This window comes from Misgurnus anguillicaudatus, unplaced genomic scaffold, assembly GCF_027580225.2.
Source record: "Misgurnus anguillicaudatus unplaced genomic scaffold, ASM2758022v2 HiC_scaffold_28, whole genome shotgun sequence".
NCBI classification, from domain to species: domain Eukaryota; kingdom Metazoa; phylum Chordata; class Actinopteri; order Cypriniformes; family Cobitidae; genus Misgurnus; species Misgurnus anguillicaudatus.
This window is the reverse complement of record NW_027395278.1, coordinates 5,130,568-5,149,879: the sequence shown is the minus strand read 5'-3', so window position 1 is coordinate 5,149,879 and position 19,312 is coordinate 5,130,568. Positions and strand designations below refer to the sequence as shown.

At 35.9% G+C, this 19,312-nt stretch overlaps 1 protein-coding gene across 2 annotated transcripts in view; it reads right to left on the bottom strand.

Annotated features, from left to right (window-relative positions):
* Positions 1-4,018: 4,018 nt before the first annotated feature.
* The window catches only part of LOC129417248 (E3 ubiquitin-protein ligase pellino homolog 2), a 39,866-nt gene continuing 24,572 nt past the window's right edge, over positions 4,019-19,312 (bottom strand). For both annotated transcript variants that reach the window (XM_055171793.2, XM_055171792.2), the window contains 4 exons: positions 10,087-10,188; positions 8,508-8,705; positions 8,096-8,284; positions 4,019-6,426 (listed from right to left, as the gene is read on the bottom strand). In XM_055171793.2, the coding sequence (XP_055027768.1) occupies positions 5,836-6,426; positions 8,096-8,284; positions 8,508-8,705; positions 10,087-10,188 (1,080 nt within the window). In that variant the 3' untranslated portion in view covers positions 4,019-5,835. The remainder of the gene's footprint in view (positions 6,427-8,095; positions 8,285-8,507; positions 8,706-10,086; positions 10,189-19,312) is intronic.

Here is a 19,312-nt window from a genome sequence, read left to right as displayed (position 1 = left end):
GTGAAAAAATAGAACAAAGCAAGAATCATCTGTACAATAAAGTCTATGGACAAATCACAAATAAGCCAGGGAGGTCAAGGGTTATCAAAAACAATTAAAACGTAAAAAAGGCAAAGGAAGAAAAAATTATTAAATAAATATCCTGTAAAGCTTACAGAGGTCATCTATGACTTTAGATGATCTAACACCTTATGAGTGAAGTAAACAAATGGATCTCAACCTTTCTTACTTCATGACCACCCCCATTATCAACAACGATATCGGAAAACCTTACTTGTATATTCACTATACGAAAACACTGAGAAATATAGCCTACACTGAAAAAAATCCTTTCAATTTACTTAATTTTAATGTGTACATCGCAGGGGCGTAGCCAGAATTTTATTATTGGGGGTCTATCCTAAAATGAGGGGGCAACTCAACTATATATATGATGTAGATGGCACATTGTCACCGAATATTAATGAACTTTCATGCGAAGATGACAGCGTAAGTTATGCCCAACAACGCGTGACATGAGCTAATCCAATCAAGTTTAAAAATAGCTGCATTTTACCGCGCAGCATTTTGATTGGTCAATCTATCAATCAGACTAAGAAATAAACATTTTCTTATTTTAAGCAATTTGCAATTTGAAAATCTGAGGGGGCCGGACTGAAATCTGAGCCCCCTCGTGGCTACGCCCCTGGTACATCAGTCCCACATGATCCGATTGTGTAAAACCAACTTAATTTTCCTCAATTAATTTTTACGTGTCAGACCAAAACATTTTATTTATATTAGACTACTTAAAATAATTATGTTGATTCAATTTAAGTTTTGTCTTATTTGAATGTTTTTTATTTTATTTTAATTCATTTTCTTATCTTGTTGTCCGCTGGTTGAAAAACACCAAAGTAAATGCTAACTCCGGGTACTACGGAAGCCAAGAGGCGCCATTCACTTATTATTTTTGCTTGATTGTTTTCTCGTGATCACGACTTAATTTCTCGTTATCTCGAGATAACAAAAGTTGTTTTCTCGTGATCTCGACATAAAAGTTGTTTTCTTGAGATGTGATTAAAGCTTACGATAGAACTCGATAGAACGCGTTGTTTTGTTTGTAAAGAGCAAAAGCATATTTTGCTAAATTAGCATGGATGAACAAATAAGATTTTACTTGGATAAGACTTAACTTACAGTAAAATGTTTTGCATCTCACTTTTGATTTCTTAGTGAATTTTTCATGCAAAGTAATTCATGCCAAAGTAGCACGTCTTGTTTGAGAAATACATGTAACTTTGTAACAATGTAACTTGATGATGATGATGGTGTAACGTAATAGCATTTACAGTAATATACATTTACATTTAGCAGACCCTTTTGTCCAAAGCGACTTACAAATGAGGTAAACAATAGAAGTAATTAGAACAACACAAAAACTAGTCTCAAGTCAAACGCAGTAGCAAAGGGTTATTTTTTTTGTTTTGTTAAGAGCAACTGAAGCAATACAAGGAAACACTAATATAATGAAAAGACAGTCTCACAATATTTTTAAAATACATTTTATTTGTTGTACATCAACCCTATGGTAAGTGTACAGATGGGGCAATGTGTGTTTTAAAGACCCAAAACAGTGAAGAAGATGAACCAGAGGAATGTTACACTGAGAAAGATGAAGATGCTCTTCCATTAACCCTATACAGTAATAGCCACAGCTAACAGCCTTTAAACCTTTAAAACCTCGCTTTTTCCAGATCATGTATTAAAAATTGTATATTTACACACACATCATGATTCGAGATCATTTAACTGAGGCTATGAATAACAGGCTGTTGTAAATGTTCAGTTAACTCCACTGACCAATCAAATTGCATCAATATATCATCAGGAGCCATGGGTATATTTTGCGTAGCCTGCATCTGATTTCCAATCTCAAAAAGATGGCACTAATGCATGTTCTTTTTACTTTTTGTACTACAGGAAAGTCACCTGTATATCTTGGATGGCGTGACGGTGAGTAATAACTTTCCTTTTTGGGTGAACTATCCCTTTAATTCATTAAATAATACCTTAAATGAGGAGGAAAGCCACTGTGCAGTTCCACATTGAGTTGGACTTTTACCGAGCACTTGTAATTGATAGGCTAGCTATGCCTAAATTGGCTAAAGAGAACAGTTTTTGTATACTATACTAAGAAGAAACACTTTAAATCCTTAAATTCTGCTGTGTAACTCATCATGATAGCAACTCCTAAGTTTAGTTGTTTCACACATCTCAAAAACTATGGACTTAAAATTTATTGACGCTGCTCTGTGCAATTAAAACAGCAAAGCACTGTAGTGTCCTGATTTTTACAATTGGTTAAACACATATTGTGCTCCTTAGAAACGAATGGAAAAAAATAACCAAAGGTTTTTCATATATTCATTTACATTTTAAACACCACATGAAAGGGCCACAAGCAACACTGTTAAGTTCATCACTTTTGGTATGATTTTAGTAAAACATTATTCTGAAAATTACACACAAAAACTTTACACCTTGAAAAACGGCATGTGTAGCCAAATGAAGTAATACACCAAAATGGACAAAAATATTAGACACATGTTCCATGTACAAATTAAACCCAAGATGGCATATTACAGTGTTTCTTTAACGCTTCACATTAAATCAGACAGCAGAAGGGACATAATGTGGTACAGAGTGATGATCCTAATTTACACAGCCAAGCAAAGGTCGGGTAAATGTTGAGTGTCAATCGATAATTGTGATTACTGGCGGTTTATAAGCTAGGTAATGGTAAAATCCTTAAAACTACGTGTCATTTATTCTCATGCCTCTTCAAACAAGCTGCTGAACACAAAGTCATGTTTTGAAAAATGCTCTTCAAAGTTCTGACCTTCAGAATTGTTTTTAAATGAGCTATTCCTCTATATATATTCAGATGCAATGCGCCGTTAAAAGAGTGACGGACAAATGTTGTAGTTGATGTTGATACATTCAATACAGACAACTCACCACACAGAGAAGTACAGAATTGAATAAATATATTAGTATCTGTTTAAAACAAACTGTACATGGGCTTGTGTGTATTAAAATACTTTTCAGTGAATAAAAAGCAAAAAAGCTTTTTATAAAATGCAATTCTAAACTTCATTATGCTCAAAATCTTTTTGACACTGTAAAAATGCCATTAGGCATAGGAAAAATCTCTGTATAAACTTTAAGAAAATAGTGGAATAAAAGTTTTTTCTCTCATAAGCTTATAAAACAGCAAGAATAAATTGCCCAATGACGACTTAAATGGATAGTTCACTTTAAAATGAAAATAATGTCTCAATTTACTCATCCTCATGTTGTTCTAAACCCGTATGAATTTCTTTTTTCTGATGAACACAAACAAAGATATTTTGAGAAATGATGGTAAACACACAGCAGATAGTGAGCATTGACTAATAGGAAAAAAATATTTTGGAAGTATTGTGATAAATATTTTGATAAATGATGGTAAGCACAGTTGACGTTACACATTAAATTCCATCATAATTTTTATTCCGACTAGTCAATGGTCACTATCTGCTGTGTGTTTACCATCATTTCTCAAAATATCTTCTTTTGTGTTCATTAGAAAAAAGAAATGTATACAGGTTTAGAACCACATGAGGATGATAATTTTAAAGTGAACTAAACCTTTAAGGGACTTTTATTATGGTTACACTGTAAAAAAAAAAATACATGTTGCACCTAAATATTTAAGTTTAATCAACTTGAGTTTACAATTTATTTTAACTTTCTTGACTAATGAAGAGTTGCTAAAAATTATAAAAAAGTTGAATTAGCATAATTTATTCAACTTTATTTTTATACTTAAAGGATTAGTCCATTTTCAAAAAAAAAAATCCAGATAATTTACTCAACACTATGTCATCCAAAATGTTAATGTCTTTTTGTTCCTAAAAAATTATGATTTTTGAGGAAAACATTCCAGGATTTTTCTAATTTTAATGGACTTAAATGGACCCCAACACTTAACAGTTTTTTTTTCAACGGAGTTCCAAACGACTCTAAACGATCCCAAACGAGGCATAAGGGTCTTATCTAGCGAAACGATTGTCATTCTTCACAATAAAAATAAAAATATGCACTTTTAAACCACAACTTCTCGTCCATCTCTGGTCCTTTGACGCGCCAGCGCAATCTCACACAATACGTCATCACGTCAAGAGGTCACAGATGACGTATGCGAAACTACGCCCCAGTGTTTACAAGTGTGGAAAAATTGTCAGTTTATTGTTTAAAATGGTCCGCTAATGTGCGCTTCATATATGTAACGTGACCTTTCCACGGCATTACGCAATTACATGAGGTCGCGCTGGCGTGTCACAAGTGCATATTTTTTATTTTTCTTGTCAAAAATGACAATAATTTTGCTAGATAAGACCCTTATGCCTCGTTTGGGATCGTTTAGAGACCTTTGAAACTGCAATTTTAAACTGTTACATGTTGGGGTCCATTAAAGTCCATTAAAATTAGAAAAATCCTGAAATGTTTTCCTCAAAAAACATAATTTCTTCTCGACTGAACAAAGAAAGACATCAACATTTTGAATGACATGGTGGTGAGTAAATTATCTGGATTTTTTTTTTAACGGACTAATCCTTTAATAGCAACTCCTCACTAGTCAAAAAAGTTAAAATTAATTGTAATTGTGATTAACCTTAATAAATTTAAGTGTAACCAGGATTTTTTTTACAGTGTACTGGATGACTAAGAGGATTTAAGACCTTCTGTAAATCTCAAGCCTCTGCCACCAAATTACATGTTTGTTTGAATCCAAATAATTTTCCATATCTGGAAGCTGGAAGATCAGGAAGCTGATTGCAAAAAAGTTAACTTTGATTCCCAACACAAACATTTCCAAAATGTGTCTGAGAAACATACAGTAACAAAATATATTTGGGACAAGCTTTTAAAGTAGCAAATAACACCAACAAATTTTCCAGTTACAAATTATAGCCCATTACTAAAGTATCTAGCAACATCTTTTGTTAATCTTGTTACCGGTTAAACCGGTATGAAGCCTTTAAACTTTTTTGCTTCCTTGATGATTTATTCATTTGTGTATTAAATACTTTAGGGGTCACTAAAGACAGAAGACTAGGCTAAAAAGACAAATCATTAATCCAATTCAATAATGCACAATCCATTTGAAAAATAAAGCTTCCACTGTGGGTTATCAACCATAAATGTATTCTCTGGGAGTGTAATGGTGGTTCCTCTTCAGTGTTAAAAAATAACAAATAAAAGCACCGGCTTATTCTTTGGAATAAAAACTATTGCAGAATTTTAGTTCCCAAATCATTACTCCAATCATTAAGCTATCAAAAATTCATTGCAAGTTTTAAGTTTCCACACATTGAAGTGTTTGACTGTTATAACTTAACCAGGGCTGCTTAGTCCTAACTGACCTTCCTACAAATGTCTACCTCCAACTCTAAACACACTAGAACCAAGTCAAGTTCTTTGGAAATCACAGGTATGTAGCAAAGCAGGATCTTGTTGAGCAAGGTATCAGAAAATCTCCTGAGTGGTGTGGTAATGCTGGTGGGATCTGACATCAGATCCACATGTCAGGGATAAAACAACTCGCTGACACCTCCGATCCATCCCCAAGGCAACTTGGATGACTGTACGCAGTGACATCTGCGCAAAAACCTGCTCTCCAGCATAAACATTTCAAGGGCTGCTTCACAGCTTGCGGTATGAATCTGTTCTTAGTCACAATCCTTTCTTCAGCAAACTAGACGCAATAATCCAGCACCCGTCCGCTCAAGACTGTTGTCCCTCATACTCTCAGTCTACAGGGCCCTGAAAAATAAGCTTGGCCCACTTCTGAGTCAGATTGAGCTGGGTAGCACAAAAGGGGCAGGCGGCGTGAAAAGCGTGGGTACCGTGCGGTAAAGGAATCTCTGCCCAATAGCGCGTTGACTTTTCCGAGCAGACGTGGCCGCAAGGTACGAATGCATGCGTTGGTGCGCCGGTATCAACGTAAAAAGCTGCTTCGCATCCGAGCCAGAGGGGCACGTAGGGGCCCACAGCTCTGCACATGGGACACTCTCTCTGAGCATTAGGGTCTCGTTCGGAACGATGGCCCCAATCATGGTAGCCGTGAACGTGGCCGCAGGCCAGATACACCCAAGGCTGTTTGTCCTCTTGGGAAGGGACGTTAGTCGGAGCGCGGCTACAGCGTTGCATGCTAGGAAAGGCCAGGGTGTTGAGACCAACGGGGCACTGAGGTCGGGCTGCGTTCAGCTCCTGCCTTAAGGCCTCCAGGTGTTTCTGGGTGGGGGTATGGAAAAGCCCGTCAGCTGTGCGCCAAAGAAGTGTCGCTCCACACAGGTCAACCAGAGACCCATCCTGCAGTACATTACTTTCACACTCCACCTGAACAGCATACAACACAAACATGTCAACACAATGCATTCTTCACAGATGGTAATCTCATTTAGTCTAATGAACTATGTAGTTTTTAAACACGAACAATTAACAAAATATTTATCATTTGGGGTGCGCGGGGCAAAAACTAATGTGGGGTTAGTTGTAACACGGACTGTTTACATTGTTGCACAAGGTTGAACGTTTTGTATTTCCGGTATTTTTTCACACTGCCAAAAGACGATCTCCCACAAATTATTGGAAATGTATAATGTTTTTCCAGAGAGTTAATAATGAACGAGTGTTTGGGTGGCGTGCAAGTAAATTTTTTCATCATATGTTTTTTTCGGTTTCTAAGTTGGGTGTGTACCAAATCAAATGCTATGTCATATTAATCCGTGTCTTGTTGACTACAACATAGCATAGTTTTGAAATATGTCTGCAGCTCTTAGCAACTTTTTTGGTGGGTCTGAATATATTTTGAGCCAGCGGGGTTAATTGTAATGCCTTCAAGTGGATAATAATAATAATAATAATAATAATAATAATAATAATAATAATAATAATAATAATAATAATAATAATAATAATAATAATAATAGTTGATGTAATTAATAATATATTGATATAATAATAATAATAATAATAAATATTATTAATAATAGTTGATGTTATTAATAATATATTGATATAATAATAATAATAATAATAATAATAAATATTAATAATAATAGTTGATGTTATTAATAATATCTTGATATAATAATAATAATAATAATAATAATAATAATAATAATAATAAAAATTATTATTATTATTATTATTATTATTTTTATTGTTATTATTATTATTATTATTATTATTATATCAATATATTATTAATAACATCAACTATTATTATTATTATTATTATTAAATCAATATATTATTAATAACAACAATAACAACATTATTATTATTATTATAAAATTATTATTATACCAAGATATTATTAATAACAACAAAAATGACAACTATTATTATTATTATTATTATTATTATTATTATTATTATTATTATAAAACTAAACATTTCGATAATCAAGTAAAACATTAAATGTGTACCTAATAGGTACAAACTAATGCAAGCTTAGCAGCACTTGTAAGCAGAACCACATTCTACCTCTAGGAGGAGCTAAAGGTCCAAATTCTGGGCTTTTACAGTACATATTTAAACAAGTCAGCAGGCCTCTTCCCCTAATTGTGACATCCTTACTACAAATATTGCATCTTTCATCTCAGATTAAAACAGAAAAACATGGGGCATAAAAGCTGTATAACTGAAGAGCTCAGATGCAAAAAAAGATGCAAATCTCATTTTTGACAGAGGTGGCATTTAGCGACTTTTGCATACGAGCTCCTCAATTATTAATAGTTAATGAATAGCCCCTATCTAGAATTAAATCAGTACATAGTTTAAAGGCCAATTTGTTGTAGTGTTGAATCTCCAATTTAATATTCCAAGAGAATATTCTTGATCCTAAACCTCGTAAACTTGTATTTCAAATAACTGGTAAACCGGTTTAAGGACTCGAGATTTAGAAAAAATTATTTGTAGTTTACAAAAAGAGCATAAAAAAGTAAAGGCATAACTGAAAGGGAGTGACCACAATGTGAGCAGGTGCAGTTAAAGCACTAACCAGTTTGCCTCTAGTTTGAGCGGACCGCGTCTCTCGCAGTGTATAAACATCACCACACACAGATATCTCCCTCCACACACCAGGCTTGGACTCCTCTGTGAACCCACCACGCGGATGCATGACTAGCACACCATTGGTTGTCAGCCCGTCCATGTGACCATCTGGATTCTTCCATTTGGCTGCTTTCTCCTACAGAGATATTTAATTACTAGACATAAACAAAAACGTGTGCACCGCACTCTCATTTTAGTTAGACACCTATATTTACAGTTCAGATCAGTAGCACTGAAACAGCAGAAGGGGATACTGATCCAGTCAGCAAGTATGCAAGTGATATATACATGTGTGTCTTAATAATATCTATCCGACTGACAGATGACACCATATAAAGAACAGGCAAGAAAATACTTACTCCCAGAAATATATTCTTAGAAGAATCAAAGCCTGCGGCATAAATGCGCGCAGTGTAAGGTGGGTTACGTTCACACACTACCCGGCAAGCAAAGCGGGAGATGGTGCTTTGCGTGATGGGAGTGTCCTCGCCATCCCCGCCTCCTGACACAGTATCAGTCACCACAAAGTCAATCGGGCCTTCTGTTGAACGTCCAATCTAAGACACAAAAGAAAGGGTGCAAAGCTAAAGTTCATCATTTAAAACATGTGAACTAGTCCGTAAAAACAGAACTGAAGTTATTCTTTTCTACATAAACTCATCCTATATAATGTAAATAACATTTTAATAAATATTAAAATATTTAATATAAATATTTTTAATATTGACTGAGTATGGCCATGTCAAAGGCTGAAATTAAAACTGAAAACATAAATGGGATGATCTCGCGAAATTAGACTTGTAAGGTATCATTAAACATTTTGATAAAAAAGTAAATGCAAAGTAAGAGTATCAAAATAAGAATATAAAAATACTAAAAAATAAAAAGCATACAGTTACAAACATCTCTTCATGTACCATTTTGCACATGATTTCAAATGACATCATACAAACCAATTTTGTTGTTTTTTCCACATTTAAGGGGAAATTTTTCATTACCGCAACATGTCCAATAATTGTTGGGACATAATTGACTGTGACACTCAAGATGGCTACCACGTAAGCAGTTCTTATTTTTTCTCTCCAGATAAAAGTTGAAACTTTTTAGTTCTCATTACCGAAACATGAGTTTGTAAATGCATATATTTAATGTAATATGTTGCGGTAATGATAATTTTTGATAATGATAATCTAAAAAAAGTAATAATTTTATAGGAAATCTTTTTTAAATCCTCTAAAAATAATGCTTATAGTAAGTTCAGACCTTAATCTTATGTGTACAAAAAAATAAAAGGCTTCAAGACTTTTTAAAAATTCTGATGCTGGACACCTTCTAAATCCGGATTTCGTGAGAATCGCCCAAATGTGATAATGGGTTTAAGCCATACAACAAGTACAGACCCTACACTATTCTCAGCAGTAAACAGGCCAAACTAAAACCAGCCACATATATGCAGAGACTTGTTTAAAGAGCCTATTTTAGTTTATAAACTGGGATGGAAATTCCCAAGAATAGAAAGGTGCTTATTTCACTAAATCCAGTATAGAAATACATGCACACCGAAATAAAGGCACAACCAACTCCACTTTATTTCCTTTTTATAGAGCAAGTTTCGTTTTTGTCCCTGTGGGTTGCTGCTGGTTCCTGTTTTTGCTTTTCTGCCCGTCTGCTGAAATCTCTGTGGCGCTTTCCCTTATGCGCAGACAAAAACACAGCAGTCCCATATCAGGCCATGTGCCCGTTACAGTGACTTCTCGTGGGGAAGATATACCGTATCCAATCACAGCTTTTGATTAGCTGTGGTGGAGAGCAGACCTTAGAGTATTTAGCACGTCAAGAAAGAAACATTTCCGGCTCTTTGTCAACAGGCAAAGATTGAATTTGTGCTCAAAAGAAAATTTGCAGAACATAAATGGGTTCGTCTCTGCAGAACAGTACCTGAAACATGTCCGTGTCTTTGTCATGGCTGTACTCCACCACCACCGTCTGGTTTCTGGACAGTGTGTAGGAGATGCTGTGCTGGCCCTTACAGTTCACTGCCTGTCACAGAACACAAACATCTTTAAGAGGGTTTCAAGCAACAATTACACATCTCATACAGAGACACAGAGAATACATTGTGTTATATTTTCAAATTCTAATAATACTTGTATAAGGTTTACATTTTCTGAGGAATGTATTTGTGAAGAATGTTTTGTGGTTGATAGTGTTCTGGGAGGTTGATAGGCCAGTAAACAGCCACCTAAAACAGCCAAAGTTAAAATAGCATACCCAAAGGTCTCAAAGATATCCTGGTCCCTTTGGCTCAAGTTCTTCTTTAAATGCACATCTGTTTATTGCCTGTTTTTGTCTTTCATCAGTTAATTTTCTTAGATAAGTAATAACATATTCATTCTCAAAAGCTGAATTGAATAGTTCACCCAGGATTAAAAATAAGTCCATATTTTACTCAACCTTAAGAAACCATAGGCGTATATGACTTTTTTCATTCAGCCGAACACAATTTGAGTTACAGTACATAATATCCTGGCTTTGTAATGGCATTGAATAGTGTCTTAATTTTTTTGAAGCCCATTAAAACCTCAATGGGTTAATAAACGTCTTCTAAAGCTAAAGATTATATTTGTGAGAGAAAACTATTTGTATGTTGATGGTATTTAGCAATCGATACATTAGCATAACATAAATAGCATAACAAAAATGTGTGTCATGTACCACATTGGGGTTGTTCCCTGAATACGGTGAATCCAGAACTAGGCCTTATTAGGACATTTAAGCAGTTTTTACAAACCTCCCTTACAAAAAAAACACCACTAGTGTGCATCTCGAGACAAAACAGATGGCAATGATATATGTTAAGAGATATGTCTGTACAAGGTGTTTGTATATGAAGGCAGCTCAAACATGCATTTTAGTCTAGGATTAAAATAAGCCCCATCCGAGAAACCGCCCCAATGCTTGTTTGTGTTAAAATAATTAAAAGTGACAATACAAGGTGTGTTAAAAAGAAACAAATTGTGTCGTTTCAATAATAACACTGAGGTGTGTCTAGTTTGGGACAAGGAATTTAGTGTGTTGGCCCAAAAATAACACAGTGTTGTTTTTAACACATCTGTTTTTAGAGTGTTATGTGTCTCAGGACTCACTTTCATCATTACGCATATGATGACTAGGGCTGTGTATCACAGAGACATCTTGCGATACAATACAGGTGCAGTGTGTTGCGGTACTGTGAAGTGAGGAAATAAATAGGAAATATCCCAATTTAAGGAATTGAATAGGATATAATTTTAGGAAAACTGTCAGTATGTTTACACACAGGCAAATAATCCGTGTGTAATCGTATTGATGGCTCAATCGTATTGAAAAACCTTCATGTAAACACCTTAATTAATATGACTGAGGTCGATCAGATGCAAATTTCGATCATATTGAGAGGTGGGGCTGTGCAAAAAAAGCCTGCGATTCTCATGCGCGTGTTACAGGGGCGGATTTCTAAGATTTCTAAATGCTTAAAATAAAATAAAAAAATGTTGATTTCTTAGTCTGATAGATTGACCAATCAAAATGCTGCGCGGTAAAATGCAGCTATTTTCTAACTTGATTGGATTAGCTCATGTCACACGTTGTTGTGCGTAACTTACCATCTTCGCCTGGGAGTTCATTAATATTCGGTGACAATGTGCAATCTACATCATTATATAGGAGTTGCCCCCTCATTTAAGGTAGGACCCCCAAAAATAAAATTCTGGCTACGCCCACGGCATGTCAATAGTAAAGCCACGTTCCGTGATCAGAAGTAAATCGCAATCAGCTGCTTTCAGACGGAGCGGTATTTACTACACAGAACCGTAGTTCACAGAGAAGCTGGGGGGGGGGATTTGCATAGATTATCGGAGTCAATTTTCCTTGATCATGAATGCGATTTTGTCTAGCTTCTTTGTGAACTACGGGTCTATGTAGTAAATGCTGCTCCATCTGAAAGCAGCTGATGGCGATTTACAAGGAACGGTGTACTACGATCTGTGATCCGATCAGCAGGTAAGTACACATCAGTGATGCGCGGGTTGATCCGAAATGAGCGGGTGCCTGCGGTCACCCGCGGTTATGAGTCATCCAAAAATATTTTTAATGATATTCGGGTCGCGGTCAGTCAGGTCGTTTGAAATAAAGATGCCAATTAAACCTTTGTTATTTATATATAGTTTACAATAATATAAAGAACAACCTATAGCAACTAGTCCCTACGTCTATGGCCCAATGACACTACGATGATCATTTACTACTTTTAAAAAATGTGGGCCAGGAAGCGGGTCGGGTACAATATTTTGTTTTGCGGGCGGGTTAGTTGAAAACGACGGTCAGGTGCGGGTTGTTTATACATTGCCCCTCGCATCAATGGTACACGTGTAAACGCGCAAATTGTAGCATTTTCTCAGTCAGATGCAAAAATACATTGTGCACATGCACAGAACATTTGTGCTCAAGTTCACATCTTATATTTACCTCTTACTTACATATCACATGATTCTCAAATCACAAAAACATGCAATAGCAACGCAATGGCAATGCATTATTAAAGGAACAGTATGTAGGATTGTGGCCAAAACTGGTATTGCAATCACAAAACTTGTGGCTAAAACTGGTACTGCAATCACACAACTGGGGGCCAATACACAAAATGACAACATAAACATCAGTTGAGGGCTGCAACTCCACTTTTTAAATGACAATATCCTGGCCAGACAACTGTTGTCAGTGATATAAGTATTTGAAATGAAAATTATTTCTTAATGTCTAGTGACATATCAGGGCCATTTTATGATTAATTGATATAAATTTCTTACATACTGTTCCTTTAAGGTAATGGGGTCATGTGCTATACGTTCTACGACGTTCATGTGTACTTTAATAACATTAGGACATAAAGCAATAAAATAGTGTGCCTTTTGAAAATTGTGTTTACATTGCCTATATCTGAAAACGTCTTCAACTTTCTCCAACTCGGCTTTGTACATTTATCCAGAGATAAAGCGTGAACTCGATGCTGTGCGCTGCGTGGCGTTGCAAAGTACTCTTATAACATACCCATTGAGAACACACAATCATACGCAAACCATAGCAAAAAAAAATGCCACACCCCTTTCTTTGTACTTTCTGTCACTGTTTAAGTTCAGAGACAAGATGAATGCCATCAAGTGGTCCAGATGTAAATTCCAAACAAAACAACTGCAATGAATCTTAAAAGAATAAAAAAATAAAAATTGGTATGGCATTTTTGAGAATTGATACGATATTGCCAAACAAAAATGGCATGATCACATGCATCAATGTTTTTAACACACCTAATGATAACTAGTTTAACCTCCTAAGACCCGAGCTTCGGTTTGTCTTTTTGGGCTTAGGAAGAACCAATAAATATAATAACCAAACATTTTTTTTAACATGAAGCAGTGTAATTGTCCAAGCGGCGCAAACAACAACAGCAAAAAATTTATAAGTTAAATATTGATACTTTAATGTAACTGATTTAGCTGATAAAAAAATAAAAAATTAATAAACCCCCGATCGAGTAAAAATGCTTGCAAAATGTGTCAACCAATAGTCCAAAAATTTTAAATATTGTTAAAACAAATTTCCAAATCCATAGTCAGACATTTTGGAGAAAGAGTATTAAGCTTGTATGTACAGTACATAAGCTTACATAATCATACACTATATATGCTGAAGGTTCTTTGCATGTGTGCGAACATTATTTTGAATTTATTTCTATTCTCAACAAGCCACATGAGTAGATACTTATATGGATAGCACAAACAAGCTTGATTATGCACAGAAGTTTAACACTTGAATAAAACACAGCTCGAATGAGGGCTTTATGGGTCTACGGTTGCTTATTGATAGTGGTCCCTGGCAAGCATTTGAGCTTGGGTCTATAAGTAACCATAGACTCAGAAAGCCCTCATTTAAGCTGTGTTCAAGTGTTAACCCCCAGGGGTCCAAAAACGCGGGGACGCGTTTTGACGCGTTTTCTCCTTATCATAGCAGAATCAACTTAAAATACTCCATCATTAATAATCAAACACTTACGTGTTTGACACAGACCTGCAAACTCCTCAGAGAAAAAAAGGTGACAGTGTCACGCGGGGGGGGGGGGTACTTTTGGGGCGGTTACCCCAGCTCTATTTTTTGTGTGATTTAAATATGATTCTGGACGTGACTTAACAAAAATCAGCATACTTTAATCAAAAATCAATGTTAAAACATCCTTGAAGCTTAAGGAGAATGACACATTTAATATTTTACAAATGTTTTTATTTACAACTCATGAAAACGCCTGGAAGTGTTGTGAAGCATGACACTGAAATAAAAAATAACAAGAGACAGACAGAAATAAAAAAAATATATATATATTTTGCCGATGTTCGTGCGACAGAGCCACTTTGTCCTCAGCCGGCATCTGTGCAAGGATGACGATGACGGGCCATTGTGAATGGCAGTGAGTGCTCCACCAAAGTGCCCAGAACCATTGCCTGAAAGTAAATTAAAATCATTAAAATATAACCTTGCAAACTATCATACATAGGACTAATATGATAAAACAACGTGTCTCCATACTGTATGGCTGATATGCAGTAAATATATCAACATACATTTCTGTTTAATAGTTATAATAATAATGCATTTTATATGTAGGGCTCCTTACATTGAATGAACAATCTCAAAGTTCTAGTGTTCATAATGTAAATTCAACTTACAACACAATGTAAAGATTTCATTGACAGACTTTGATGCAAAATGTAGCCCTTTAATATACAGAAATTTGCTGTTGGTGTATTAGCCTAGGACAACACGCTCGCCAGATTGTTTTGTCTAAACAGCCCTGTTGTTAAAAATTACTGTTTACCAGGTATACAGCCACCAGGAATGAACGGGGCTAGGCTAAATCACATTCACAACGCAATGTTCAAAGATTAAGTGCATGCATTTAAAAAAGATAGGTATGTATTAATTAGTTTAAGTTGAGGTAAGAACATAGTAAAATATTGAAAAACGGTGGGTTTTCCTTTAACATTACTCTCGCATCAGCTATTGTGTAAACATTTACCCACATCACGAATGACTCCCTGGCCTGCGCAAGCGCGCACGCCAGCCACCGTAATGAAGTTATTCAGGGTAACGTTGTAACGTTAGCTCAGAATTCGAGTAGTAGCCGTATATCTCGGAACTCAGGGCAGAGCACCCGGGTAACGATAAGCCTAGCTAACAATCGTCCTGCTAAGTTAGCTAACATTAGTCATTTTGCTCGAAGCATAGGCAAACTTTATGCAAGGTCTACGTTTGTGCATTACTCTGCGTAGACTCGTTCCTAAAAATACAATATAAACGGTAGCTAACGCTAATTTAAATCAAGCAAGCAAGCAAACAAATAGTTGTTGTTTTTGGTCCAAAAAAGTTGACTTACCTTGAATAAGATGGTTCCTTCACGTTAAAAGTGTCCATCAGACTCGCGTGGTAGCCAGGTGTGTCTCTCATCCAAAGGACCGCGTTCGCGCGCTGTCTTCAAGATTCTGAAGGAAGTGCTAAGATTCCGATTGGCCCAGAGAAAAGCAAATGCCAAGATTCCGATTGGCCCAGAGAAGTGTCAATTATAAGAATTATCCAATAATGTTTGGCAATTCTAGCCCGCATGGCATTCAGATAAAGGGCAGCCTCCCGACCCCCCCCCCCACCACCTAAAAAAAAAAACTCTCCGGTTCTACGCGATTTACGTGAATGACCCAATTGACCAAGAAAACGGCGATTGTCGCCGAAAAGCGACAAGTTTGCAGGTCTGTTGACATCATTTGAAACTCTGAAGGGTCCTCTTTAATTAGTGTACATTCACAATAACAAGAGATCTTTGTATTTTTGTCAAATAAAGAAAATAAACAGGGTGCGCATTCAGACATTTCTGTCTCCGCCAGCTGTCTCTTAAAACACGTTACAAAAATCAGTTGAAACTCCGCGAATACTCGTCACACAAAGATAATACACATATCCAAAGAAAGCCTGAAATGTCTACTTTTAAACAAGCTAATTGTAATCAAAAACAAATATTTCCTGTTTATATAATCTGCATTGAAGTAAAGAGAGTACCGTTTTTCCTGGCTGAGCTCATTATCTCTAATGCGGTCACGCCCTCAGGCTGTTGACATGGTAATGAAGAGACGAGCACTTCCAACAATAATGAACAAAGTGTAAAGTTTTATCAGATTTAAAGACTTTACCGCATGTTTGGATTATAAACTTTATACACACACATGAGGAATATCTTCATTTATGTCTGGACATTGAGGAAGAGAAGCGTTTATCTTTAATGTTACCTAAGAAGAAGAATGATGGAAGACACAATGGAGAAGGATATATTCCTGAAGAAACTGTAAGTCATTTGTCTTCATTTATATTTGCTATCATGTAATATGTTATGGCTTGTACAGTTCAGCCTACATAAGCAACCTTAGCAGACTGCACGCTTCAGATTTAAAAACTTTCGCATTGTTTACAAACGAGGGCGCGTGATTTCACGTAATGGCGGATTTCATTGATACATGCTGTACAGTGTTAGACAGAGTTATTCACTTTCGTATCCTTCATGGCAACTTTGAGTAATACTGCACTGGGGGATCTGCTGTAATATGATATTGTTTACATGCAACGCATTCCATACATTGCGCTTTACACGCGACACCGTTTTATTATGAGCTCTGCGTTGTTTACACGGAGACGCGAGCTCGCGCACATCCATTTGCGATGTGTTTTTAAAGTTCATACTCGCTTACAGACACGCGTTTAAAACAGAAGCTAGACGATAAGGGGATGGGCATCTGAAAACAGTCATCTGAAAACAGCTTTTTATATAACTAATTATTACAGATGTTTACCTGAGATACTAATTTAGTTTATGATAGTTGTTCTGACTGTAGTGCTATCATTTACCCATCAGTTATGTATGTAAGGGTATTTCTGTGGACAATTTATGCTGACAGCTGTTCATAACTCTCTTACAGGTCTGCATCCCCCTCATCAGTACAAAACTATGAAGTGGAAAAACATATTCACACTCTTTGGACAAAGTTATATGGTAACATGAGCCACATGAAGTTTACAGCTCTGTTGTTTATCAGTTTCTTATACAAGTTAAGTTTTTTAATAGGGTTCGTTTCCAAATAAATTGAAAATGTCCTACTAACCTTCATTTCTATTTTGATTATATTGTTAACTTCTTAATAAACCTCAAACAAACATGTACATTTGTCCTCACATTCTTTACTGTAGTTCCCTCCTGCCTCATTATGCAGCTCATTATGCGAGCCTTTGTTTGCTAGCTGTCAATCAATCCTTCTTGCATACGGCCCCTCTAAACAAAAAGTGTCTTACAATTTCTAAATCAATATATTGGTTTATGTGAATGAGTAGGCAGGATGATTTTCACATCATTTTAAAGAAAAAAACTCTAGACTACTAGATTCTGTTAAGGAAAGTCTTGTTAAAACATGTTTAGTATGGGTTTTGTGAACTTATATCAGTGACTTAAAATTTTTTGCTTTTTTAAAAACAACGCATAAACCTTTTTCTCTCAAAAATACAAACATGTACATACATGTAGCTCATATAATATTTTAGCCCAGTTTGTGCTGAACACAGTGGTATGAGACACTTGCCATTATTATGTTTTAAAGCAACTGAAAAAAGACCAAATGTAAGAGCATGTCAGAACCTCTGACAGTGTCCCAAAATGGTCGGACCCCAGAGGGTTAAACTTCTGCGCATAACCACTAACAATAACTTAAACACTATGAATTTATCAAATCTGTCCACTAACTCTAATACTCCACTGTTACACACAGATGTGCGAGTCATGTGATCTGCGTAAAACACACCCTCAAACATTCAACATCAAACATTCATTACTCAGACAGCTGTCATATGCTGCTCGATATAAATAAATCATACAGCTTTCAAGTCAGACGTATAATAACCAAGGCAAATATCACATGACTAAAAACAATGAACAGGTACATAAGCCAGTTCCTTGTAAGTTCAGCTCATGTACGCAGTCACAACATCAGACCAGTATGGATGATCTGATTTAAGATTTTAAGAGACCACTAAAACTTTGCGTTTGGTGGGAACCAAGACAAACCACCACACTGCAGGTTGTTCATTTTTCGAGCGTGCTTATTTTTCCTCACCTCTTCTCTAATCTGTGATTTCCAAATTACCCACATATCACGTGTGCTCGAGAGGGAGTGGAAACTGGGTCATGGTTACTACACTACTGTGCAACAATGGAAAAAACAACAGCTGAGACAGGAAGGTGGTTTGTGTTTGGGTACGCCAACCAAATGCATCAGAGTTGAAAAGTCAGCATTTACGCGCATGCTGAGCACAAGACATACATGTGTACAGTAACATAATACTGCTCATTATACTGCACTCAAAAACACTGGAGGCCACCAAGAGTTCACATAGTTCACAATAAGATGTTTATATATTATAAAGTAGGAAGTAAATATTTTTACTTTTAAATAAGCATTGTAGCCATCACAATAACTTGAATTGGTGATTACATTTTTTGCAAAGTGCAAGAAGAAATGTGCCCAATTTGTGAGAACAATAAAGACAGTAATGTGGTTTAAAAGTTTGTACCGAAAAAGCTGAAAGTTCAACATAATTCTGTGAACCACTCTTGGAAAACTGCGAGTGTGCACACTAAAACATTTTCCCATCGTAAGTTAGTAACTTCCATGTGGGGATTTCCATGAACATTTTACATAAAAATGTATTCAAATAAACTTCTTCACACTCTTTACTACATTAACATGTTGGTCAAAGACATGACATGCATATGATTGTGTCCAGGGCCATTATTTATCATGGAAAAAAATAAATACACAGTACAAATTTTTTATTTTGGGATCACAAATTTGTAAAATAGCAGGTGAAGCAACTTTCCATAATTAGTAGTTAATGGCCTTGTACACACTACAAACTTTCGGGAGTGACAACCGCATTTAAATGCGGGAGTGAAACCCCTAAGGGCTCTATCTTACACCCGGCGCAATGCAGCGCAATGCGCGACGCAAGTGTCTTTCGCTAGTTTCCACCCTAATTTTCACGT